Raw genomic sequence first — 26,745 nt, 5'->3', positions numbered from 1 at the left:
CTCACTCACTCACTCACTCACTCACTCACTCACTCACTCACTCACTCACTCACTCACTCACTCACTCACTCACTCACTCACTCATACACACAATTATGGGTTGTGTGGTTACTCCACCTAGGACTCTATTCAATCTGTATCGTGGAAGTTCAGCATTACAGCGTGATTGAAATTTAAAGGCAATGTTCCCATGTTAGTGGAGACTGCATTCACGGTAAACACTGCATATGTCGGCTCAATCGCTTCAGCAATCCAGATTGAACAGAGCCACTAACGTGACTACACCTGTTTAGCCTGTCCTGGTTTGGAATGTGATCAAACACACACATCATCCTCCCTCCCTACCTCTCCCAACCTCCCTCTATCTACCTCCCTACCTCTCCCTACCTCCCTCTATCTACCTCCCTACCTCTCCCTACCTCCCTCTATCTACCTCCCTACCTCTCCCTACCTCCCTCTATCTCACTCTCCCCCATCTACCTCCCTACCTCTCCCTACCTCCCTCTATCTACCTCCCTACCTCTCCCTACCTCCCTCTATCTACCTCCCTCTATCTACCTCCCTACCTCTCCCTACCTCCCTCTATCTACCTCCCTACCTCTCCCTACCTCCCTCTATCTACCTCCCTACCTCTCCCTACCTCCCTCTATCTACCTCCCTACCTCTCCCTACCTCCCTCTATCTACCTCCCTACCTCTCCCTACCTCCCTCTATCTACCTCCCTACCTCTCCCTACCTCCCTCTATCTACCTCCCTACCTCTCCCTACCTCCCTCTCTACCTCTCCCTACCTCCCTCTATCTACCTCCCTCTATCTACCTCCCTACCTCTCCCTACCTCCCTCTATCTACCTCCCTACCTCTCCCTACCGCCCTCTATCTACCTCCCTACCTCTCCCTACCTACCTCCCTCTATCTACCTCCCTACCTCTCCCTACCTCCCTCTATCTACCTCCCTACCTCTCCCTACCTCCCTCTATCTACCTCCCTACCTCTCCCTACCTCCCTCTATCTACCTCCCTCTATCTACCTCCCTACCTCTCCCTACCTCCCTCTATCTACCTCCCTACCTCTCCCTACCTCCCTCTATCTACCTCCCTACCTCTCCCTAACTCCCTCTATCTACCTGCCTACCTCTCCCTATCTCCCTCTATCTACCTCCCTACCTCTCCCTATCTCCCTCTATCTACCTCCCTACCTCTCCCTACCCCCCTCCCTACCTCTCCCTACCTCTCCCTATCTACCTCCCTACCTCTACCTCCTACCTCCCTCTATCTACCTCCCTACCTCTCCCTACCTCCCTCTATCTACCTCCCTACCTCTCCCTACCTCTCCCTACCTCCCTCCCTATCTCTCCCTACCTCCCTCTCTCCCTCTCTCTCCCTCCCTACCTCTCTCTACCTCCTTACCTCTATCTCTCCTCCCTTGCTCTCTCTCCCTCTACCCCCCATTGTCCTTCCAACAGGACAATGAACCTAAACACACAGCCAAGACAACGCAGGAGTGGCTTCGGGACAAGTCTCTGAATGTCCTTGAGTGGCCCAGCCAGAGCCCGGACTTGAACCCGATTGAACATCTCTGGAGAGACCTGAAAAACGCTCCCCATCCAACCTGACAGAGCTTGAGAGGATCTGCAGAGAAGAATGGGAGAAACTCCCCAAATACAGGTGTACCAAGCTTGTAGCATCATACCCAAGAGTAAAGGGTCTGAATACTTATGTAAACATGATATTTCATTGTTGATTTTTTTATAAATTTGCTAAAATGTTTTTGCTTTTGACCCCTTTACAGGGTATTGTGTGTAGATTGATGAGGCTGTAATGTAACAAAATGTGGAAAAGGTAAAGGGGTCTGAATACTTTCCGAATGCATTGTATACATATATACACACACACACACACACACACACACACACACACACACACACACACACACACACACACACCTGCAACCGCTCAACTGAAGGCACTCTGTCTCTTTTTCAATCACACATGTTCAACAGTGATGCAACAGGGAACTGTCCGACTCTGAACACTATGCGGGAGCGATATATTCAGCACTGAAGCTCTTACTATGCATAGATGTGACATCATGTGAAAGTGCCACACACAAACACACATCCCACTCTACAGAACGTATCTTATTGATGTCCTTTAGGAACATTTTTAGCCAGACAATTTCTTATCCTCAGGCTGAAATCATCCGTTCGGAAAAGTTGTAATAAGTACTGCAAATCAGCCAGGAAGTGTGTTATTATGAAGGTGAAACCATCAGTTTAAACTGTACACACACACATACACTGGGTGGGTAAAGATAAGACGAACAACCACCGGTATAACCCAGAACATATGACATTTTCACAACTATATTGTTTGACTGCATTTTCATGCAGTTCTATAGGGAAGGCCTAATGTAATTTTCAGCAGTAAAAAATGACAAAATGCACATCAGGTCATCCCTATCAAAATAGTTCATTTGGACTGGACACTAGAAAAGTCCAGAAAAATCTTTTTAATCATGTTCATGTTCTTGGTATCTCATGTGAGCTGCACTGCAATTCAATGTTCTGTATTGTTAGCTGCTAAAGTGCACCAGTGTAAAAGGCCTTAGTTGACTCTAAAATCTGGTTTTCTATTCCCATTTGAAGAGAAACAAGTTATTATTGTGTTTGATAATATTACAGATTCTCTCAGGGGACCCCAAGTCTGGGAACCACTGTTCTACTAACCTTCTCTCTCTGCTTGGTTCCTCTCTCTGACTCAGCTTCCTGCATTGCAGCCTGCCTCGGCCTCACAGCCTGCCTTGGTTGGCCTCACACTGTCTGTCACACCACTATCTGTCTCACTACTCTCTGTAAAGCAGTTTTAAAAATAGATGTTTTATATACATGACAATAATATTAAATTGTCTTTATATTTCACTCAATTTGAAGTCCCACTGGCTGTCCCAACACTGGCTGTCCCAACACTGGCTGTCCCAACACTGGCTGTCCCAACACATAATGACATGAAAGTGCATTCTAACAGTGTAAAAGGCCTTTGTTGACTCTAAAATGTTGTTTTCTATACCCATTTGAAGAGAAACAAGTTATTCATATTTTTGATAAGATTGAAGATTCTCTCAGGGGACCCTATTTCCATTTCAGGGGACCTCACAAGGATCCCCGACCCCAAGTCTGGGAGCCACTGTACTACTAACCTCTTTGATTCGTTTCTCTCTCTTTATAAAGCAAAGTTATTTTGTTATGAGAACTTATAGTAGCCTATCTTTTGTTAAGATTATAGCTAGTTTAATTAATTTCAGTCAACTGCTCCTGCTGAGGTCAGGCTCCGTTTAACTTCAGCTTCTAACTCCATCCTACTAGCCAGCAAGTTAGCATGCGAACATAACGAGCATACCTGAATCATGATTCCACTCGTTCGCAGAGAGGCGGCGCGATTAGAACTCAGATCAAGAATATTAGTGTTCTGAGTGTTGATCAACACTGAGAACACAATGATAAGTTGGTAAACGATCATTAACAAAATAAAAAGGTGAGTAAACGGCGCTTACCATCCACTACATCCCTGCCTGCACTGCTCCGTTGTCTCACCCAGAACTTAGAGTCACTACTACTCATCAGTAAACTAATCTTGCCAGATATAGAGCGACCAATGCCCCCTCTAGCATCCAGAGGCCCAGTCCTGCTCCACCGCCCCCTCTAGCATCCAGAGTCCCAGTTCTGCTCCACCGCCCCCTCTAGCATCCAGAGGCCCAGTCCTGCTCCACCGCCCCCTCTAGCCTCCAGAGTCCCAGTCCTGCTCCACTGCCCCCTCTAGCCTCCAGAGTCCCAGTCCTGCTCCACCGCCCCTCTAACCTCCAGAGGGCCAATCTTGCTCCACCGCCCCCTCTAGCCTCCAGAGGCCCAGTCCTGCTCCACCGCCCCCTCTAGCCTCCAGAGGCCCAGTCCTGCTCCACCGCCCCCTCTAGCCTCCAGAGTCCCAGTCCTGCTCCACTGCCCCTCTAGCCTCCAGAGTCCCAGTCCTGCTCCACCGCCCCCTCTAGCCTCCAGAGTCCCAGTCCTGCTCCACCGCCCCCTCTAGCCTCCAGAGTCCCAGTCCTGCTCCACCGCCCCCTCAAGCCTCCAGAGTCCCAGTCCTGCTCCCTCTAGTCTCCAGAGTCCCAGTCCTGCTCCACCGCCCCCTCTAGCCTCCAGAGTCCCAGTCCTGCTCCACCGCCCCCTCTAGCCTCCAAAGTCCCAGTCCTGCTCCACCGCCCCCTCTAGCCTCCAGAGGCCCAGTCCTGCTCCACCGCCCCCTCTAGCCTCCAGAGTCCCAGTCCTGCTCCACTGCCCCTCTAGCCTCCAGAGTCCCAGTCCTGCTCCACTGCCCCTCTAGCCTCCAGAGTCCCAGTCCTGCTCCACCGCCCCCTCTAGCTTCCAGAGTCCCAGTCCTGCTCCACCGCCCCCTCTAGCCTCCAGAGTCCCAGTCCTGCTCCCTCTAGTCTCCAGAGTCCCAGTCCTGCTCCACCGCCCCCTCTAGCATCCAGAGGCCCAGTCCTGCTCCACCGCCCCCTCTAGCCTCCAGAGTCCCAGTCCTGCTCCACCGCCCCCTCTAGCCTCCAGAGTCCCAGTCCTGCTCCACTGCCCCCTCTAGCCTCCAGAGTCCCAGTCCTGCTCCACCGCCCCTCTAGCCTCCAGAGGCCCAATCTTGCTCCACCGCCCCCTCTAGCCTCCAGAGGCCCAGTCCTGCTCCACCGACCCCTCTAGCCTCCAGAGTCCCAGTCCTGCTCCACCGCCCCCTCAAGCCTCCAGAGTCCCAGTCCTGCTCCACTGCCCCTCTAGCCTCCAGAGTCCCAGTCCTGCTCCACCGCCCCCTCTAGCCTCCAGAGTCCCAGTCCTGCTCCACCGCCCCCTCTAGCCTCCAGAGTCCCAGTCCTGCTCCACCGCCCCCTCTAGCCTCCAGAGTCCCAGTCCTGCTCCACCGCCCCCTCTAGCCTCCAGAGTCCCAGTCCTGCTCCACCGCCCCTCTAGCCTCCAGAGTCCCAGTCCTGCTCCACCGCCCCCTCTAGCCTCCAGAGTCCCAGTCCTGCTCCACCGCCCCCTCTAGCCTCCAGAGGCCCAGTCCTGCTCCACCGCCCCCTCTAGCCTCCAGAGGCCCAGTCCTGCTCCACCGCCCCCTCTAGCCTCCAGAGGCCCAGTCCTGCTCCACCGCCCCCTCTAGCCTCCAGAGGCCCAGTCCTGCTCCACCGCCCCCTCTAGCCTCCAGAGTCCCAGTCCTGCTCCACCGTCCCCTCTAGCCTCCAGAGTCCCAGTCCTGCTCCCGCTAGTCTCCAGAGTCCCAGTCCTGCTCCACCGCCCCCTCTAGCCTCCAGAGTCCCAGTCCTGATCTCTCTAGCCTCCAGAGGCCCAGTCCTGCTACCTCTAGCCTCCAGAGGCCCAGTCCTGCTACCTCTAGCCTCCAGAGGCCCAGTCCTGTTCCCTCTAGCCTCCAGAGGCCCAGTCCTGTTCCCTCTAGCCTCCAGAGGCCCAGTCCTGCTCCCTCTAGCCTCCAGAGGCCCAGTCCTGCTCCCTCTAGCCTCCAGAGGCCCAGTCCTGCTCCCTCTAGCCTCCAGAGGCCCAGTCCTGATCTCTCTAGCCTCCAGAGGCCCAGTCCTGTTCCCTCTAGCCTCCAGAGGCCCAGTCCTGCTCCCTCTAGCCTCCAGAGGCCCAGTCCTGCTCCCTCTAGCCTCCAGAGGCCCAGTCCTGCTCCCTCTAGCCTCCAGAGGCCCAGTCCTGCTCCCTCTAGCCTCCAGAGGCCCAGTCCTGCTCCCTCTAGCCTCCAGAGGCCCAGTCCTGCTCCCTCTAGCCTCCAGAGGCCCAGTCCTGCTCCCTCTAGCCTCCAGAGGCCCAGTCCTGCTCCCTCTAGCCTCCAGAGGCCCAGTCCTGCTCCCTCTAGCCTCCAGAGGCCCAGTCCTGCTCCCTCTAGCCTCCAGAGGCCCAGTCCTGCTCCCTCTAGCCTCCAGAGGCCCAGTCCTGCTCCCTCTAGCCTCCAGAGGCCCAGTCCTGCTCCCTCTAGCCTCCAGAGGCCCAGTCCTGCTCCCTCTAGCCTCCGGAGGCCCAGTCCTGTCCACTGACTCCCAGGGATAAATGGAGATAATGCGAAATATACAGTACCAGTCAAAAGTTTAGACACACCTTTTTTATTTTCTACATTGTAGAATAATAGTGAAGACATCAAAACTATGAAATAACACATATGGAATGTAATGTAATGGAATGTAAATGTAATGTAATGAATCATGTAGTAACCAAAAAAGTGTTAATCAAAATATATGTTATATTTGAGAGTCTCCAGAGTCCCAGTCCTGCTCCACCGCCCCCTCTAGCCTCCAGAGTCCCAGTCCTGCTCCACCGTCCCCTCTAGCCTCCAGAGTCCCAGTCCTGCTCCCGCTAGTCTCCAGAGTCCCAGTCCTGCTCCACCGCCCCCTCTAGCCTCCAGAGTCCCAGTCCTGATCTCTCTAGCCTCCAGAGGCCCAGTCCTGCTACCTCTAGCCTCCAGAGGCCCAGTCCTGCTCCCTCTAGCCTCCGGAGGCCCAGTCCTGTTCCCTCTAGCCTCCAGAGGCCCAGTCCTGTTCCCTCTAGCCTCCAGAGGCCCAGTCCTGCTCCCTCTAGCCTCCAGAGGCCCAGTCCTGCTCCCTCTAGCCTCCGGAGGCCCAGTCCTGTCCACTGACTCCCAGGGATAAATGGAGATAATGCGAAATATACAGTACCAGTCAAAAGTTTAGACACACCTTTTTTATTTTCTACATTGTAGAATAATAGTGAAGACATCAAAACTATGAAATAACACATATGGAATGTAATGTAATGGAATGTAAATGTAATGTAATGAATCATGTAGTAACCAAAAAAGTGTTAATCAAAATATATGTTATATTTGAGATTCTTTAAAGTAGCCACCCTTTGCCTTGATGACAGCTTTGCACACTCTTGGCATTCTCTCAACCAGCTTCACCTGGAATGCTTTTCCAACAGTCTTGAAGGAGTTCCCACATATGCTGAGCACTTGTTGGATGCTTTTCCTTCACTCCAACTAATCCCAAACCATCTCAATTGGGTTGAGGTCGGGTGATTGTGGAGGTCAGGTCATCTGATGCAGCACTCCATCACTCTCCATCTTGGTCAAATAGCCCTTATGCAGCCTGGAGGTTTGTTGGGTCATTGTCCTGTTGAAAAATAAATGATAGCCCCACTAAGTGCAAACCAGATGGGATGGCGTATCGCTGCAGAATGCTGTGGTATCCATGCTGGTTAAGTGTGGCTTGAATTCTAAATAAATCACTGACAGTGTTACCAGCAAAGCACACCCACACCATCACACCTCCTCCTCCATGCTTCACGGTGGGAAATACACATGCGGAGATCATCCGTTCACCCACGCTGCTCTCACAAAGACATGGCAGTTGGAACCAAAAATCTCAAATTTCCATTGGTCTAACATCCATTGCTCGTGTTTCTTGGCCCAAGCAAGTCTCTTCTTCTTATTGGTGTCCTTTACTAGTGGTTTCTTTGCAGCAATTCGACCATGAAGGCATGATTCACGCAGTCTCCTCTGAACAGTTAATGTTCAAATGTGTCTGTGACTTGAACTCTGTGAAGCATTTATTTGGGCTGCAATTTCTGAGGCTGGTAACTCTAATGAACTTATCCTCTGCAGCAGAGTCTTCCTTTCCTGTGGCGGTCCTCACAGGAGCCAGTTTCATCATGGTTTTTGCAACTGAACTTGAAGAAACTTTCAAAGTTATCGAAATGTTCCGTATTGACTGACCTTCATGTCTTAAAGTAATGATAGACTGTCGTTTCTCTTTTCTTATTTGAGCTGTTCTTGCCATAATATGGACTTGGTCTTTTACCAAACAGGGCTATCTTCTGTATACCATCCCTACCTTGTCACAACACAACTGATTGGCTCAAACGCATTAAGAAGGAAAGAAATTCCACAAATTAACTTTTAACAAGGCACACCTGTTAATTGAAATGCATTCCAGGTGACTACCTCATGAAGCTGGTCGAGAGAATGCCCAGAGTGTGCAAAGCTGTCATCAAGGCAAAGGGTAGCTACTTTGAAGAATCTCAAATCTAAAATATATTTTGATTAGTTTACTACTTTTTTGGTTACTGGAATAAGTAGGTGTGTCCAAACTTTTGACTGGTACTGCATGTTCCCTTCCAGTGATTCTTATCAGCACCTCACAACCATTTCAAGTTGCACACTCCACTCCCCATCTCTCAGGAGCAGTGCCTGAGAGTCTAGGGGTACCATAAACCGGCCTCTCAAACTCTCTCTGACCTGTGTGACTTGGCCCTGATTGGTTGACATGGCAGTTGCTATGTCCCAAAATTGAGATCCGAACCTAATTGAATCCGTTAAATTCCTAACCGACCCAGACAGGATCCGGTCATTGTTTTTGAAAATCAATGTCCGATTCGGATCCGAGGTTGACCAGATCTGACCAAAAACATATCTGAGCTGAGAAAGAATCGGATCCAAATTGGTCTGTATCCAACCCAAATTGATCCGAAAGATTTAAAAAATGCAGTTTATTGCGGCGCAAGCCAACAAAATTGTTTTCACTTGTATGGCAGTGAAATTTAACATGCATTTTCGGGTGGAATCTAAAAGAATTGATTTGTGTTGTACAGCTGAATATTTTCAGAATGACATCCCTATATTAAGACGGAGAACATTATGACCTTTTCTTATTTCTGCTGACCAACTATTTAGTAGGAGGATTTTTTTATGTGATGATCATCGCATGCCTGACTGAGAGCAGCGAATAGTTCAGTTTTGTCTATAACCTAATACTCTTCAGGCCTATTATTTTACTGAGCAACATTACAATCTAGCCTATTTAACAGTATTAATCAACACTGATTTAGACTAAAGGTAGGCTACAGCCTGTTTGACCAGCATGCTTCAAATTCAAAATACATTTTGAATAGGCTACGGAAAGATGGAGTCTAGGTAAGTATTCCTGCTATGACAATACTATAATTGGATGTAAAATAGTATGAGGTTTTCAGAGATCTCTGTCCATTTTGTTTCTGTTGACCACATGTTTTAGATTAGAGGATTGTTATGTGGTGATTTTAGGATGCTAGCAAGTGCTGTGTGTTAGACATATTTTGGTAGGCTATTTCAATAACACAGGTCTAACTCATCAAATCAAAACAAATTGTATTGTCACATGCACCGAATACAACAGGTGTAGACCTTACAGTGAAATGCTTACTTACGAGCCCTTAACAAAAAATGCAGTTTTAAGAAAAATAAGAGTTAAGTAAAAAAGAAATAAAAATAATAATAATTAAAGAGCAGCAGTAAAATAACAGTAGCGAGAATATATACAGGGGGTACCGGTACAGAGTCAATGTGCGGGGGCACAGGTTAGTCGAGGTAAATGCAAATAGTCTGGGAAGCCATTTGATTAGATGTTGAGGAGTCTTATGACTTGGGGGTAGAAGCTGTTAAGAAGCTTTTTGGACCTAGACTTAGCGCTGCGGTACCACTTGCTGTGCGGTAGCAGAGAGAACAGTCTTTGACTAGGGTGGCATGAGTCTTTGACAATTTTTATGGCCTTCCTCTGACATCGCCTAGTATAGAGGTCCTGGATGGCAGGAAGCTTGGCCCCAGTGATATACTGGGCCGTACGCACTACCCTCTGTAGTGGCTTGCAGTCAGAGGCCGAGCGGTTGCCATACCAGGCAGTGATGCAACCAGTCAGGATGCTCTCGATGGTGCAGCTGTATAATTTTTTGAGGATCTGAGGACCCATGCCAAATCTTTTCAGTCTCCTGAGGGGGAATAGGCTTTGTCGTGCCCTCTTCACGACTGTCTTGGTGTGTTTGGACCATGCTAGTTTGTTGGTGATGTGGACACCAAGGAACTTGAAGCTCTCAACCTGCTCCACTACAGCCCTGTCGATAAGAATGGGGACGTGCTCGGTCATCCTTTTCCTGTAGTCCACAAAAATCTCCTTTGTCTTGATCACGTTGAGGGAGAGGTTGTTATCCCGGCACAAAAAGGTAATCGTTGTCGGTGATCAGGCCTACCACTGTTGTGTCATCGGCAAACTTAATAATGTGTTGGAGTCGTGACTGACCATGCAGTCATGAGTGAACAGGGAGTACAGGAGGGGACGGAGCAAGCACCCCTGAGGGACCCCCGTGTTGAGGATCAGTGTGGCGGATGTGTTGTTACCTACCCTCATCACCTGGGGGCGGCCCATCAGGAAATCCAGAATCCAGTTGCAGAGGGAGGTGTTTTGTCCAATGTTCCTTAGCTTAGTGATGAGCTTTGAGGGCATTATGGTGTTGAACGCTGAGCTGTAGTCAATGAATAGCATTATCACATAGGTGTTCCTTTTGTCCAGGTGGGAAAGGGCAGTGTGGAGAGCAATAGAGATTGCATCATCTGTGGATCTGTTGGGACAGTATGCAAATTGGAGTGGGTCTAGGGTTTTTGGGATAATGGTGTTGATGTGATGCATGACCAGCCTTTCAAAGCATTTCATGGCTACAGACGTGAGTGCTACGGGTCGATAGTCATTTAGGCAGGTTACTGTAGTGTTCTTAGGCACAGGGACTATGGTGGTCTGCTTGAAACATGTTGGTATTACAGACTCAGACAGGGAGAGCTTGAAAATGTCAGTGAAGACACTTTCCAGTTGGTCAGCGCATGCTCGGAGTACACATCCTGGTAATCCGTCTGGCCCTGTGGCCTATGAATGTTGACTTGTTTAAAGGTCTTACTCACATTGGAACAGCTGATGCTCTCATGCATGCTTCAGTGTTGCTTCAAAGCAAGCATAGAAGTAATTCAGCTCATCTGGTAGGCTCGTGTCACTGGGCAGCACGCGGCCGTGCTTTCCTTTGTAGTCTGTAATAGTTTGCAAGTCCTGCCACATTCGACGAGCGTCGGAGCCGATGTAGTACGATTCAATCTTAGTCCTGTATTGACGCTTTGCCTGTTTGATGGTTCGTCGGAGAGCATATAGGGATTTCTTATAAGCTTCCGGGTTAGAGTCCCGCTCCTTGAAAGCGGCAGCTCTAGCCTTTAGCTTAGTGCAGATGTTGCCTGTAATCCATGGCTTCTGGTTGGGGTATGTACTTAGTCACTGTGGGGACGACGTCATCTATGCACTTATTGATGAAGTCAATGACTGATGTGGTGTACTCCTCAATGCCATAAGAAGAATCCCGGAACATATTACAGTCTGTGCTAGCAAAAAAAGTCCTGTAGCTTAGCATCTGCGTCATCTGACCACTTCTTTATTGACCGAGTCACTGGTGCTTCCTGCTTTAATTTTTGCTTGTAAGCAGGAATCAGGAGGATATGGTCAGATTTGCCAAATGGAGGACGAGGGAGAGTTTTGTAGGCGTCTCTGTATGTGGAGTAAAGGTGGTCTAGAGTGTTTTTCCCCTCTGGTTGCACATTTAACATGCTGATAGAAATTAGGTAAAATGGATTTAAGTTTCCCTGCATTAAAGTCCCCGGCTACTAGGAGCGCCGCCTCTGGGTGAGCGTTTTCCTGTTTGCTTATGGCCGTATACAGCTCATTGAGTGCGGTCTTAGGGCCAGCATTGGTTTGTGGTGGTAAATAGACAGCAACGCAGAATACAGATGAAAACTCTCTTGGTAAATATTGCGGTCTACAGCTTATCATGAGATACTCTACCTCAGGCGAGCATTATAATAGCCTAATATTTGTTGAAGCGTAGATACGGTGCATTCAGAAGATAATCAGACCTCTTGACTTTTTCCACATTTTGGTACATTACAGCCTTGTTCTAAAATGTATTAAATTGTTTTTTTCCTCATCAATCTACACACAATACCCTATAATGACAAAGCCTAAACTGTTTTTTAGAAATGTTTGCAAATCTATTAAAAATAAAAAACTGAAATATCCCAGACCCTTTACTCAGGACTCTGTTGAAGCACCTTTGGCAGTGATTACAGCCTCGAGTCTTCTTGGGTATGACGCTACAAGCTTGGCACACCTGTATTTGGGGAGTTTCTCCAATTCTTCTCTACAGATCCTCTCAAGCTCTGTCAGGTTGGATGGGAGCGTTTTTCAGGTCTCTCCAGAGATGTTTGATCGAGTTCAAGTCCGGGCTCTGGCTGGGCCACTCAAGGACATTCAGAGACTTGTCCCGAAGCCACTCCTCTGTTCTCTTGGCTGTGTGCTTAAGGTCATTGTCCTGTTGGAAGGTGAACCTTTTTCTCCAGTCTGAGGTCCAGAGCGCTCTGGAGCAGGTTTTCATCAAGGATCTCTCTGTACTTTGCTCAGTTCATCTTTCACTCGATCCTGAGGGGTCTGAATACTTTACGAATGCACTGTAAATCCTTTAGGCCTACAGAATTATCCTCTACAGCCTGAGATTGGTTTGGATGCTTATTTGATAGAACAGTCATCCACGCCACGGCTGTCTAGTCCTACAGTCCGGCGAGTTATTAAAAGATTAGTGGAGTCTGCCACTAGCATAGTCAGCTCAGCTTTCCCCATTGAGACCGTGTCTGTGCCTCGATCTAGGTTGGGCAAAATTAAAAATGGCGGTGTTCGCTTTAGCAATCTCACTAGTATAAAGACCTCCTCCATTCCTGCCATTATTGAAAGAGATTGTGATACCTCACATCTCAAAATTGGGTTACTTAATGTTAGATCCCTCACTTCCAAGGCAGTTATAGTCAATGAACTAATCACTGATAATAATCTTGATGTGATTGGCCTGACTGAAACATGGCTTAAGCCTGATGAATTTACTGTGTTAAATGAGGCCTCACCCCCTGGTTACATTAGTGACCATACCCCCCGTGCATCCGGCAAAGGCGGAGGTGTTGCTAACATTTACGATAGCAAATTTCAATTTACAAAAAAAAAACAACAATGACGTTTTCGTCTTTTGAGCTTCTAGTCATGAAATCTATGCAGCCTACTCACTCACTTTTTATAGCTACTGTTTATAGGCCTCCTGGGCCATATGCCGTGTTCCTCACTGAGTTCCCTGAATTCCTATCGGATCTTGTAGTCATAGCAGATAATATTCTAATTTTTGGTGACTTTAACATTCACATGGAAAAGTCCACAGACCCACTCCAAAAGGCTTTCGGAGCCATCATCGACTCAGTGGGTTTTGTCCAACATGTCTCTGGACCTACTCACTGCCACAGTCATACTCTGGACCTAGTTTTGTCCCATGGAATAAATGTTGTGGATCTAAATGTTTTTCCTCATAATCCTGGACTATCATTGGTCAGTATCAGTACCATTTTATTACGTTTGCAATTGCAACAAATAATCTGCTCAGACCCCAACCAAGGAGCATTAAAAGTCGTGCTATAAATTCTCAGACAACCCAAAGATTCCTTGATGCCCTTCCAGACTGCCTCTGCCTACCCAAGGACGTCAGAGGACAAAAATCAGTTAACCACCTAACCGAGGAACTCAATTTAACCTTGCGCAATACCCTAGATGCAGTTCCACCCCTAAAAACTAAAAACATCTGTCATAAGAAACTAGCTCCCTGGTATACAGAAAATACACGAGCTCTGAAGCAAGCTTCCAGAAAATTGGAACGGAAATGGCGCCACACCAAACTGGAAGTCTTCCGACTAGCTTGGAAAGACAGTACCGTGCAGTATCGAAGAGCCCTTACTGCTGCTCGATCATCCTATTTTTCCAACTTAATTGAGGAAAATAAGAACAATCCGAAATTTCTTTTTGATACTGTCGCAAAGCTAACTAAAAAGCAGCCTTCGCAAATGGAGGATGGCTTTCACTTCAGCAGTAATACATTTATGAACTTCTTTGAGGAAAAGATCATGATCATTAGAAAGCAAATTACAGACTCCTCTTTAAATCTGGGTATTCCTCCAAAGCTCCATTGTCCTGAGTCTGCACAACTCTGCCAGGACCTAGGATCAAGGGAGATACTAAAGTGTTTTAGTGCTATATCTCTGGACGCAATGATGAAAATAATCATGGCCTCCAAACCCTCAAGCTGCATACTGGACCCTATTCCAACTAAACTACTGAAAGAGCTGCTTCCTGTGCTTGGCCCTCCTATGTTGAACATAATAAACGGCTCTCTATCCACCGGATGTGTACCAAGCTCACTAAAAGTGGCAGTAATAAAGCCTCTCTTGAAAAAGCCGAATCTTGATCCAGAAATTATAAAAAACTATCGGCCTATATCGAATCTTCCATTCCTCTCAAAAATTTTCGAAAAAGCTGTTGCACAGCAACTCACTGCCTTCCTGAAGACAAACAATGTATACGAAACGCTTCAGTCTGGTTTTAGACCCCATCATAGCACTGAGACTGCACTTGTGAAGGTGGTAAATGACCTTTTAATGACGTCAGACCGAGGCTCTGCATCTGTCCTCGTGCTCCTAGATCTTAGTGCCGCTTTTGATACCATCGATCACCACATTCTTTTGGAGAGATTGGAAACCCAAATTGGTCTACATGGACAAGTTCTGGCCTGGTTTAGATCTTATCTGTCGGAAAGATATCAGTTTGTCTCTGTGAATGGTTTGTCCTCTGACAAATCAATTGTAAATTTCGGTGTTCCTCAAGGTTCCGTTTTAGGACCACTATTGTTTTCACTATATATTTTACCTCTTGGGGATGTCATTCGAAAACATAATGTTAAATTTCACTGCTATGCGGACGACACACAGCTGTACATTTCAATGAAACATGGTGAAGCCCCAAAATTGCCCTCGCTAGAAGCCTGTGTTTCAGACATAAAGAAGTGGATGGCTGCAAACTTTCTACTTTTAAACTCGGACAAAACAGAGATGCTTGTTCTAGGTCCCAAGAAACAAAGAGATCTTCTGTTGAATCTGACAATTAATCTGGATGGTTGTACAGTCGTCTCAAATAAAACTGTGAAGGACCTCGGCGTTACTCTGGACCCTGATCTCTCTTTTGAAGAACATATCAAGACTGTTTCAAGGACAGCTTTTTTCCATCTACGTAACATTGCAAAAATCAGAAATTTTCTGTCCAAAAATGACGCCGAAAAATTAATCCATGCTTTTGTTACTTCTAGGCTGGACTACTGCAATGCTCTACTTTCCGGCTACCCGGATAAAGCACTAAATAAACTTCAGTTAGTGCTAAATACGGCTGCTAGAATCCTGACTAGAACCAAAAAATTTGATCATATTACTCCAGTGCTAGCCTCCCTACACTGGCTTCCTGTTAAGGCAAGGGCTGATTTCAAGGTTTTACTGCTAACCTACAAAGCATTACATGGGCTTGCTCCTACCTATCTTTCCGATTTGGTCCTGCCGTACATACCTACACGTACGCTACGGTCACAAGACGCAGGCCTCCTAATTGTCCCTAGAATTTCTAAGCAAACGGCTGGAGGTAGGGCTTTCTCCTATAGAGCTCCATTCTTATGGAATGGTCTGCCTACCAATGTGAGAGGCGCAGACTCAGTCTCAACCTTTAAGTCTTTACTGAAGACTTATCTCTTCAGTAGGTCCTATGATTAAGTATAGTCTGGCCCAGGAGTGTGAAGGTGAACGGAAAGGCTGGAGCAACGAACCGCCCTTGCTGTCTCTGCCTTGCCGGTTCCCCTCTTTCCACTGGGATTCTCTGCCTCTAACCCTTTTACAGGGGCTGAGTCACTGGCCTACTGGTGTTCTTCCATGCCGTCCATGGGAGGGGTGCGTCACTTGAGTGGGTTGAGTCACTGACGTGGTCTTCCTGTCTGGGTTGGCGCCCCCCCCCTTGGGTTGTGCCATGGCGGAGATCGTTGTGGGCTATACTCGGCCTTGTCTTAGGACGGTAAGTTGGTGGCTGGAGACATCCCTCTAGTGGTGTGGGGGCTGTGCTTTGGCAAAGTGGGTGGGGTTATATCCTGCCTGTTTGGCCCTGTCCGGGGGTATCATCGGATGGGGCCACAGTGTCTTCTGATCCCTCCTGTCTCAGCCTCCAGTATTTATGCTGCAGTAGTTTATGTGTCGGGGGCTAGGGTCAGTCTGTTACATCTGGAGTATTTCTCTTGTCTTATCCGGTGTCCTGTGTGTATTTAAATATGCTCTCTCTAATTCTCTCTTTCTCTCTTTCTGTCTTTCTCTCGGAGGACCTGAGCCCTAGGACCATGCCTCAGGACTACCTGGTATGATGACTCCTTGCTGTCCCCAGTCCACCTGGCCGTGCTGCTGCTCCAGTTTCAACTGTTCTGCCTGCGGCTATGGAACCCTGACCTGTTCACCGGACGTGCTTGTTGCACCCTCGACAACTACTATGATTATTATTATTTGACCATGCTGGTCATTTATGAACATTTTAACATTTTGACCATGTTCTGTTATAATATCCACCCTGCACAGCCAGAAGAGGACTGGCCACCCCTCATAGCCTGGTTCCTCTCTAGGTTTCTTCCTAGGTTTTTGGCCTTTCTAGGGAGTTTTTCCTAGGGAGTTTTTCCTAGCCACCGTGCTTCTTTCACATGCTTTGCTTGCTGTTTGGGGTTTTAGGCTGGGTTTCTGTACAGCACTTTGAGAATATCAGCTGATGTACGAAGGGCTATATAAATAAATTTGATTTGATTTGATAATAGAAGAAAGAACTTATCCTGATATTTCTTATACCTATCCATGCCGTACACAATCAATAAATCGGCAGCCTTTCAACAATATTTTCTGAGGATAAGCTATCAGTCTACCGCACACGTAGGTCATTTATTTTTATTAAAGACGATCAGAAAGAATCTGTCGTTAACTCTGCATTTATGTATTATTTATATTGAACGAAAGCCACGAAACTAGCACATAAATTAGTCACTCATCTTTATGCTGACAAATATCACAGTTGACTTGAGTCGTTTAACATTAGTTAACAAAATGTTATTTTAAACAAAGAAAATACCCAATTTAAATAGCAAAATTGGCAACTAAATAGGCCACAGCTAAATTAATATATTAGATAGCCTGAATAAACTACTAAATGTAATAAATAAAACAATTAAATGAAATAGCTCAGGTCTTCAAAATATAGGCAACCTTTTTCCCCTCTGTATCCACAATGTGCATAAATTACGCAAATACAAACGATTTGCCGGTCGGTTTTTCCTCCCTGTACTTTCTTCCATTCAGTTTCTTCTTCACATCAGCAAAGAATGACTCAATGTTTCAGAAACTCACTTTATATACAGTAGACTAGGGGCTCACTCTTTTCCGCTGTATCCTTCTCCTCTCCCACAACAAGTAGCCTATTTTTTTCAGTGGCTCGTTTTCATAAAGGGAATATGCTGTTTGTCACAAAATGTTCTTGACACATTCGATGAAAGGTCCTGACTCCTGACAGTCATTTAAGATAATACAATGTAAATGTGTGACATTTGCGTTTGTGTTGTTTAGAAACTTTTCAAATATAATTTCAGATCCGGCCTGTATTTCACATATTTTCACATAGATCCAAGGCTGTGGCCACTGAGCGGGATCCGACCCGGGAACAGACCCAGGATCCAAGTGTTGTGGGATCCGATCTCGGGTAATCGGGTTCTGATAGATCCGTGAAGACCTGTACAGATCCTTCACCACAGCTCTGCCCAACACAACCAGACTGATTCCTCCATATCCCTGTGCACTTCTGAGATGGTGTGCGTGCACAAAGTGAGCTGTGTAACATCTGTATATTGTTCTTCATAGTTAGTTGTGAAACTACTGCCAATTGTATGTCGCGTCTGTGTTTACTTTGTTATGTAATATGTGCAGGTAGCATATGCAGTACATTTATACAGTCCTTCCTCTGTTAATAGCTTTGTTGCCCTATGTGGGCTATTAGTTGTTGTATTGGGTAACAACACTTTATTTGGATAGCCCATCCATGGATGCTCTAAAGATTACAGTTCAACTAACTATCTACTAAACCTAACATGCTGACCAAACCCTCACGCGCAAGTTGATTTTGTTCACCCACACCTGATGCGATCAGGTGTGATCAAAACAAACTCTGAACCAATTATATTCATTTGGGGATAGGTCAAAAAGCATTAAACATTTATTTATGCTGTTGATAGCTAATTTGACCTGGGATATAAACATTGGGTTGTTATTTTACCTGAACTGCACAAGGTCCTCTACTCCGACAATTAATCCACAGATCTCTCCTCCTTCCTTAAAGCTTCTTTTTCTTCATTGGACTTTATATGGCGGTTGGCAACCAACTTTACAGTGCATTACCACAAAGATGATCTGAGTGTGGACCTCAGTTCATCTTTCAATCACCCACGTGGGTATATGCTCCTAAAAACCAATGAGGAGATGGGAGAGGCCGGACTTGCAGCGTGTTGAGCGTCACAAATAGAACCAAGTTCTATTTTAGCGCCTGGCCACGCAGACACTCGCTGACGCCCGCGAGCAGTGTGAGTGCAATGCCTGAATAACAGGTATCTGTAAATTTACACAACGCGAGCTGTGTTGTTAGCATGTAATCCTAACCTTAACCCTTACTCTAAACCTAACCCTAACCTTACAGAGATGGCCGCCTCACTTCGTGTTCTTAGGAAACTATGCAGTATTTTTTTTTTATGTATTATTTCTTACACTGTTACCCCAGGAAATCTTAAGTCTTATTACATCCAGCCGGGAAGAAATACTGGATATAAGAGCAACGTCAACTTACCAACATTAAGACCAGGAATACGACTTTCCCGAAGCGGTTCCTCTGTTTGGTCCACCACCCAGGACAACGGATCGGATCCCAGCAGGCGTCCCAAAACAACGGCGCCGCAGAAGAGGCAGACGGAGCGGTCTTCTGGTCAGGCTCCGTAGACGGGCACATCGCTCACCGCTCTCGAGTATACTACTAGCCAATGTCCAGTCTCTTGACCACAAGGTAGACGAAATACGAACAAGGGTTGCCTTCCAGAGAGACATCAGAGATTGTAACATTCTCTGTTTCACGGAAACATGGCTCACACGGGATACGCTATCAGAGTCGGTACAGCCAACTGGTTTCTTCACGCACCGCGCCGACAGAAACAAACATCTCTCTGGTAAGATGAAGGGCGGGGGTGTATGCCTTATGATTAACGAGACGTGGTGTGATCATAACAACATACAGGAACTCAAGTCCTTTTGTTCACCTGACCTAGAATTCCTTACAATCACATGCCGACCGCATTATCTACCAAGAGAATTCTCTTTGATCATAATCACAGTCGTGTATATCCCCCCTCAAGCAGACACCTTGACGGCCCTGAAAGAACTTCATTGGACTCTATGTAAACTGGAAACCACATATCCTGAGGCCACAGGGGCCTCCCTGTGGCTCAGTTGGTAGAGCATGGTGTTTGCAATGGTGTTTGCAACACAAGGGTTCTGGGTTCGATTCCCACGGGGGGCCAGTACGGGAAAAAAAAGACAAAAAAAATTATGAAATGAATTGAAATGTATGCATTCACTACTGTAAGTCGCTCTGGATAAGAGCATCTGCTAAATGACTAAAATGTAAATGTAATGCATTTATTGTAGCTGGGAATTTTAACAAGGCTAATCTGAAAACTAGGCTCCCTAAATTTTATCAGCATATCGAATGCCCGACCCGGGCTGGAAAAATTCTGGATCATTGTTACTCTAACTTCCGCGACGCATACAAAGCCCTCCCTTGCCCTCCTTTCGGCAAATCTGACCACGACTCCATTTTGTTGCTCCCAGACTATAGACAGAAACTAAAACAGGAAACGCCCGTGCTCAGGTCTGTTCAACGCTGGTCCGACCAATCTGATTCCACGCTTCAAGATTGCTTCGATCACATGGACTGGGATATGTTCCGGATAGCATCGAACAACAACATTGATGCATACGCTGATTCGGTGAGCGAGTTTATTAGCAAGTGCATCGGTGATGTTGTACCCACGGCGACAATAAAACCTTCCCAAACCAGAAACCGTGGATTGATGGCAGATTTGCACAAAACTGAAAGCGTGAACCACTGCTTTTAATCAGGGCAAGGATACCGGAAACATGACCGAATATAAACAGTGTAGCTACTCCCTCCGCACAGCAATCAAACAAGCTAAGCGTCAGTATAGAGACAAAGTCGAGTCGCAATTCAACGGCTCAGACACGTGGGGTATGTGGCAGGGTCTACAGTCAATCACGGACTACAAAAAGAAAACCAGCCCCGTCGCGGACCTCGATATCTTGCTCCCAGACAAACTAAACAACTTATTTTGAGGACAATACAGTGCTACCGACACGGCCTGCTACCAAAACCTGTGGACTCTCCTTCACCGCAGCCAACATGAGTAAAACATTTAAACGTGTTAACCCTCGCAAGGCTGCCGGCCCAGACGGCATCCCTAGCCGCGTCCTCAGAACATGCGCAGACCAGCTGGCTGGTGTGTTTATGGACATATTTAATCAATCCCTATCCCAGTCTGCTGTTCCCACATGCTTCAAGAGGGCCACCATTGTTCCTGTTCCTAAGAAAGCTAAGGTAACTGAGCTAAATGACTATCGCCCCGTAGCACTCACTTCGGTCATCATGAAGTGTTTTGAGAGACTAGTCAAGGATCATATCACCTCCACCCCACCTGACACCCACTTCTATTTGTTTACCGCCCCAATAGGTCCACAGACGACGCAATCACAATCACACTGCACACTTTCCTAACCCATCTAGACAAGAGGAATACCTATGTAAGAATGCTGTTCATCGACTACAGCTCAGCATTTAACACCATAGTACCCTCCAAACTCGTCATTAAGCTTGAGACCCTGGGTCTCGACCCCACCCTGTGCAACTGGGTCCTGGACTTTCTGACGGGCCGCCCCCAGGCGGTGAGGGTAGGAAACAACATCTCCACCACGCTGATCCTCAACACTGGGGCCCCACAAGGGTGCGTTCTCAGCCCTCTCCTGTACTCCCTGTTCACCCATGACTGCGCGGCCATGCACGCCTCCAACTCAATCATCAAGTTTGCAGACGACACTACAGTGGTAGGCTTGATTACCAACAATGACGAGACGGCCTACAGGGAGGAGGTGAGGGCCCTCGGAGTGTGGTGTCAGGAAAATAACCTCTCACTCAACTTCAACAAAACAAAGGAGATGATCGTGGACGTCAGGAAACAGTAGAGGGAGCACCCCCCTATCCACATCAACAGGACAGTAGTGGAGAAGGTGGAAAGTTTTAAGTTCCTAGGCGTACACATCACGGACAAACTGAAATGGTCCACCCACACAAACAGCGTGGTGAAGAAGGCGCAGCAGCGCCACTTCAACCTCAGGAGGCTGAAGAAATTTGACTTGTCACCAAAAACACTCACAAATTTTTACAGATGCACAATCGAGAGCATCCTGTCAGGCTGTATCACCGCCTGGTACGGCAACTGCTCAGCCCACAACCGCAAGGCTCCCCAGAGGGTAGTGAGGTCTGCACAACGCATCACCGGGGGCAAACTACCTGCCCTCCAGGACACCTACACCACCCGATGTCACAGGAAGGCCAAAAAGATCATCAAGGACAACAACCATCCGAGCGACTGCCTGTTCACCCCGCTATCATCCAGAAGGCGAGGTCAGTACAGGTGCATCAAAGCTGGGCCCTAGAGACTGAAAACCAGCTTCTATCTCAAGGCCATCAGACTGTTAAACAGCCATCACTAACATTGAGTGGCTGCTGCCAACATACAGACTCAAATCTCTAGCCACTTTAATAATTAAAAATTTGATGTAATAAATGTATCACTAGCCACTTTAAACAATGCCACTTTATATAATGTTTACATACCCTACATTACTCATCTCATATGTATATACTGTACTCTATACCATCTACTGCATCTTGCCTATGTTGTTCGGCCATCGCTCATCCATATATTTATATGTACATATTCTTATTCATTCCTTTACACTTGTGTGTATAAGATAGTTGTTGTGAAATTGTTATATTACTGCATGGTTGGAACTAGAAGCACAAACATTTCGCTATACTCGCATTAACATCTGCTAACCATGTGTATGTGACCAATAAAATTTGAGTTGATTCGATTTAACCATTACTCTAAACCTAACCCTAGCCCTAACCCTTACTCTAACCTTAACCCTAACTCTAAACCTAACCCTAACCTTACATCTAACTCTAAACCTAACCCTAACCTTAGCCAAGCAGTTGCTTATCAACAGATAGTTTGTTGATAGTATGACCATCTGTAGAGCATCTACAGTACAGATGGAAAATCCGGACTATCCAAATAAAGTGTGACCTTGAATTGTGTACTGTATATTCATTACCTCTGTTTCTGTCCATTACAGAACCACTACCATTCCACTACAGCCCCATGTACCTGAATTTTCCTGTGTGTGAATAAAGTTCCCGTGTTAACTCTTGGGCTGCCTTATTTCCCCTTTAACTGGGGGTGGTGTCAAATACACTACAAGTTCTCCTGCAACAGGGTGATCAAATTAAGATCCTACATCTGTATGGAGTATCCACACACTCTTTACACTTCTTTGTACACTGCAAGAAGTGTTACATTCACAGTGTTAATGTTTTTAACTCGTATTTCCCAGAATGCTTTCTTACAGGTTGACTTTTAGAATTTGTTTGTTTCAATATCTGTGTTTTCGCATGTACATTGATTGTTATTGATCTTATGCTATGCAAAGATAAATAACACACTTTTCTAAACAATTTCAATCTGTAAGTGGTTGGATTTACAAATCAAACAGCAAGAGTAAAAATGTACTCTGACAGAGCTGTTAATTCAAAACAACACAGAAAAGTGTCAAACGGCATGGGAGTGAATTAAAAACGACACTGAAAGTGTGAAATGGCATGTAGAGTTAAATTTGATCAACTCCCTGAGAGTACAATGTGATTGGATATTTACTCCATTTAGTGTCATAAATCTAAAAATAATCAATCCTATGACCAGAGTAGTTTTAACTCAAAATGGGGGTAGGATCATATAAACCCCAAAATGCTGTTGAATTTAAATCCATGGGAGTTGAATGACCTCTTATTGCGATTTTACTATGTGGATTAGGCTGGCCCACACAAAACATTAGGCTCCATGCTGTCATGGGGTCAGAGTGGAGAGCAGAGGACAGAGGAGGGGTAAGGCCCCTTGACCCCTGGTCTCTTTGGCCCCTGTGGGTGGAGGACAGCCGCAGGGACCCGTGAATCTCTCCTTATGTCACCTCCTTTGTGGAGCACAGTTGTCAAGCACAGTACTCTTTTCTTTCTCATATAGTAGTATATCAATGCAATCTCACCGTCCAGAACATTCTATCCTCTCCAACTGACCCCATCCTTTTCTATCCTCAGCCCTTTACATGCTCTCTCTCCTCCCACTTCATTTCACCACATATTTTGGAGAACCCAGAGCGCGCACACACACACACACACACACACACACACACACACACACACACACACACACACACACACACACACACACACACACACACACACACACACACATCATAAACTGTCACAGACCAACAGTCTACGCCTCACGTATCCTCTCAGTCAGTCAATAGCATAGCATCACCACAAGCATATGACAACTTAGAGAAGTAGTGACAATAACAAGCTGGCTTTAGACTCTCTGTGGTTTTGGGGTCAGTTGCAGTTAGGTGACTTTCTCAGCATGTACAGTATTCTCTAAAGAAAGGTCAATTGACTTGGTCAATTTTACCTTAAGGTCTGCTTTTAAACTCCTTATAATGGTTATACACAAGTGAATAATACAACGTTAAAACGTTATGAGGTTTATAAGCAGCCTTTTCCAATTTTAGCCTAAAGTTTACTCTATGCCTTAGAGAAAGCCTTACCTGAGTAGATGTTAGTGTGAGAGGTGACATTGGCCTCCTCTTCCTCAGCTCCATACACTTCCTCAGTTTACAGATCTGGTGTCCAGTCCTGCGGTTCATACAGCAGCTACACTGGCCACAGTTGATATTCCTTAGGCACGGCTCACACCTTCCACACCGACTCCTCTTCTTCCTCTCCCTCCTCTGGATGATCCGTGGGGTTTGGGGCAGAGATATACCCCCGTCCAGGTGTCCCAGGTCCAGGCTATGGTGTCCAGGGGGGCTAGGTTCCCCATATCCAGTCTCTGATTCAGTGTCGAAGGAGTAGGAGGATTGGGTGCTCTCAGAGCTGCAGGAGAAGGAGAACTTGGAGCTAGAACTCTCCTGGTTAGGGATGGAGGAGGTCTTTGGCACTGAACCCAGATCAGATAGAGAGACAGATGCAATATCTGTGTTTGGTTCAGACCCTGTGTTTGGTTCAGACCTTGTGTCTGTGTTTGGGAGTGATGGCTGTGGCTCATCTTGGTTGTACTTGTTGTGAGTCATTGGACCAGAACCTAGGTCACAATCAGAGACAGATACAATGTCTTTGTCTGGTTCAGACCCAGTGGTGAAGACGTCTTTCTTTGTGTATGGGAGTGATGATGATGATGGTGGTTCTTCTGGGTAGTTGTTGTGGTTGTTTGACAATGGACCCAGGTCAGGTACAGACACAGTGATGGGGACCTCCGCGTTGGTGTACAGGTCTGACGATGATGATGCAGATGATGAAGAAAATTTTGCATTGAGGTGATTGGATGACTCTTTGGTCTCTTCGTCCACTGGTCTGAGAAGTTGTCTAGCCTCTGGAGAGACAGGGCTCTCTAGGCTCTGACCGGGTGCTGGGTTCGCTGGGATTACACACAGGGACTTGTGGGGTTCACTGAGGAAGGCAACTGAGAGACTTAGTGATACTGGGTGCACTGAGGTCGTCTGTGATGTCTCATGGAAAGTAGTTGGGACTTTTAAAGATTTATGGATTTCAACAGTTTGGTTAGGTTGGATTAGTTTTGCACCTTGGTTCAGAACCTTAATGTCATGTGACATTGTGGGGTGAGGTGGAGAGGTCGGGTGAGGATGAGGGAGAGGGGGTGACGCCAGGTCTGAGGTAGCTGGTTCAGAGACAGGTGAGGGATGGACAGGTGATTGCATCATCAACACGTCATCCTGCAGAGGTGGCTTTTGGGGCTGAGAGACAGATATACTGGAGCTTGTGTCTGGAGGTCTGCTGATAACCTCTCTCTTCTCCAGTCTCTCGTCTTTCTCCTCTCTTTCCTTAGTCTCCTTCACCTTGGCTATCTCCACTCTCTCCTCCCCCTCTGCTTTCTTCTTTTCTTCATCCGTCTTCTCTCCTTCCTCCATTGCTTCCTCTCCTTCCTTCTCCACTGCTTCCTTTCCTTCCTTCTCCAACCTCTCCCCTCCTCTTTGCTCCTTTGCATGAGTATCTCTCTCTCTCTGCTCCATCTCAATCTGCTCAGGTCCAAGGTTAATCTTGGCTTTGTCTTCACCTTTAGGGACAACTGACACTTCCTGCCTCTCATCACTGGTAGAGTCACCAAGCTCATGGCTCTGGTTGAATTGCCCTGAATTGCCCTCACTAATATTATTGACTAGCTTTTCCTGTTGTTGGTCAACACTGATGGGGTCATTGAGCTCAGAGTGGTTGCCGTCACCACTATGGCTGAAAGGCTTATTGTGTGGGTCAGTACCAACCACGTCACCATTATGGGCAACTAACTCTTCATGTTTGCCATCACTAGCTGAGTCATCAGTCCTCAGGTTAAGAGGTTTGCCCTCACCATCATGGCCGACACCTGGCTCTAGCTGGTCAATACAGGAAGGGTCATCAAGTTCAGTCCTCAGGTTAAGAGGTTTTCCCTCACATTCATGGCCGACTCCTGGTTCCTGCTGGTCAACACAGGAAGGGTCTTCAAGTTCAGTCCTTAGGTTAAGAGGTTGGCCCTCACTATCATGGCTGACTAGCTCTTTCTCTTGGTCAATCACACTAGGGTCTATACTACCAGGGTCAGACTCCTCAGGTCCTTGCTCAATCCCTCTTTCGCTCCATCTCTGACCCCTTGCTCCCCTCGCTCCCCTGCCCCTGGCTTTCTTCCCTCCCCTGCAAGGCTTTACCGTCAGGGGAGGAAACTTCTTGGAGCACCCCATGCCCCGTAAGGACATCCTGCGCCCCGGCGGATCCTCTCCCACCCCATGCTGGAGCAGAGGATTACCCCGGCTCCTTAGCCTCACTGATCCTGTTACATGCACAGGGGCATGGTTAACCCTACCAGGGGACCCCCCCGGGACCTGACTGCCAAGCGTGCCAAGCCTGCCAACCCCACTCCTCCCTGGGCTTCTGGCCGGCTGGGCCTGGGTCCTGGTTGTGGATCTTCGGGGTGGTTTTGGTGTCGACTGTGGGCTCTCAAAGGCTTTTCCTCTGGACTTGCTGGAGTTGGAGATCTGTCTCTTGGCGGTGGTGGTGGTTGTTGTTGTGGGTATCACCTTGCAGCCATTCCTTGTCTGTGGTGGGGGTTGTCTCTTAGGGGGTTTGGGAGTAGGAGGCATAGTGGAGGATGTGAGAGGGCAGAGATGGGGCAGTCGGCATGGGAACCAGGTGAATGGTTGTTCTCAGCTGTGCTCCAACTTCAACTTTTTTTTCTCTCTTCCTTAATTTTTTTGAGATTGGATTACTGGCTTACACTGACACGCAAATGCTGAGTTATTTTCCCACCATGTTGAAAAGCTGTGCAAGGACCTGGAGGGAATTGATCAAGAAAATAAAAATATGTTAAAATAACTGTCTGTTTCTCTATTAGTGCACTATATAACACACCCAAACACATCCGTGTTTGACTGAACACTAAGGAGAAAACTTTTTTATTTTCCTAACAAAACATG

At 47.1% G+C, this 26,745-nt stretch overlaps 1 protein-coding gene across 2 annotated transcripts in view; it reads right to left on the bottom strand.

Annotated features, from left to right (window-relative positions):
* LOC106577185 (methylcytosine dioxygenase tet3-B) overlaps positions 1-26,745 on the bottom strand; it is a 150,547-nt gene that overhangs the window by 122,588 nt on the left and 1,214 nt on the right. For both annotated transcript variants that reach the window (XM_014155010.2, XM_014155012.2), the window contains exon 2: positions 23,830-26,602. In XM_014155010.2, the coding sequence (XP_014010485.2) occupies positions 23,830-26,412 (2,583 nt within the window). In that variant the 5' untranslated portion in view covers positions 26,413-26,602. The remainder of the gene's footprint in view (positions 1-23,829; positions 26,603-26,745) is intronic.

The sequence above is a fragment of the Salmo salar genome, chromosome ssa18 (assembly GCF_905237065.1).
Source record: "Salmo salar chromosome ssa18, Ssal_v3.1, whole genome shotgun sequence".
Classification (NCBI taxonomy): domain Eukaryota; kingdom Metazoa; phylum Chordata; class Actinopteri; order Salmoniformes; family Salmonidae; genus Salmo; species Salmo salar.
This window is presented reverse-complemented; position numbering and strand designations above follow the sequence as displayed.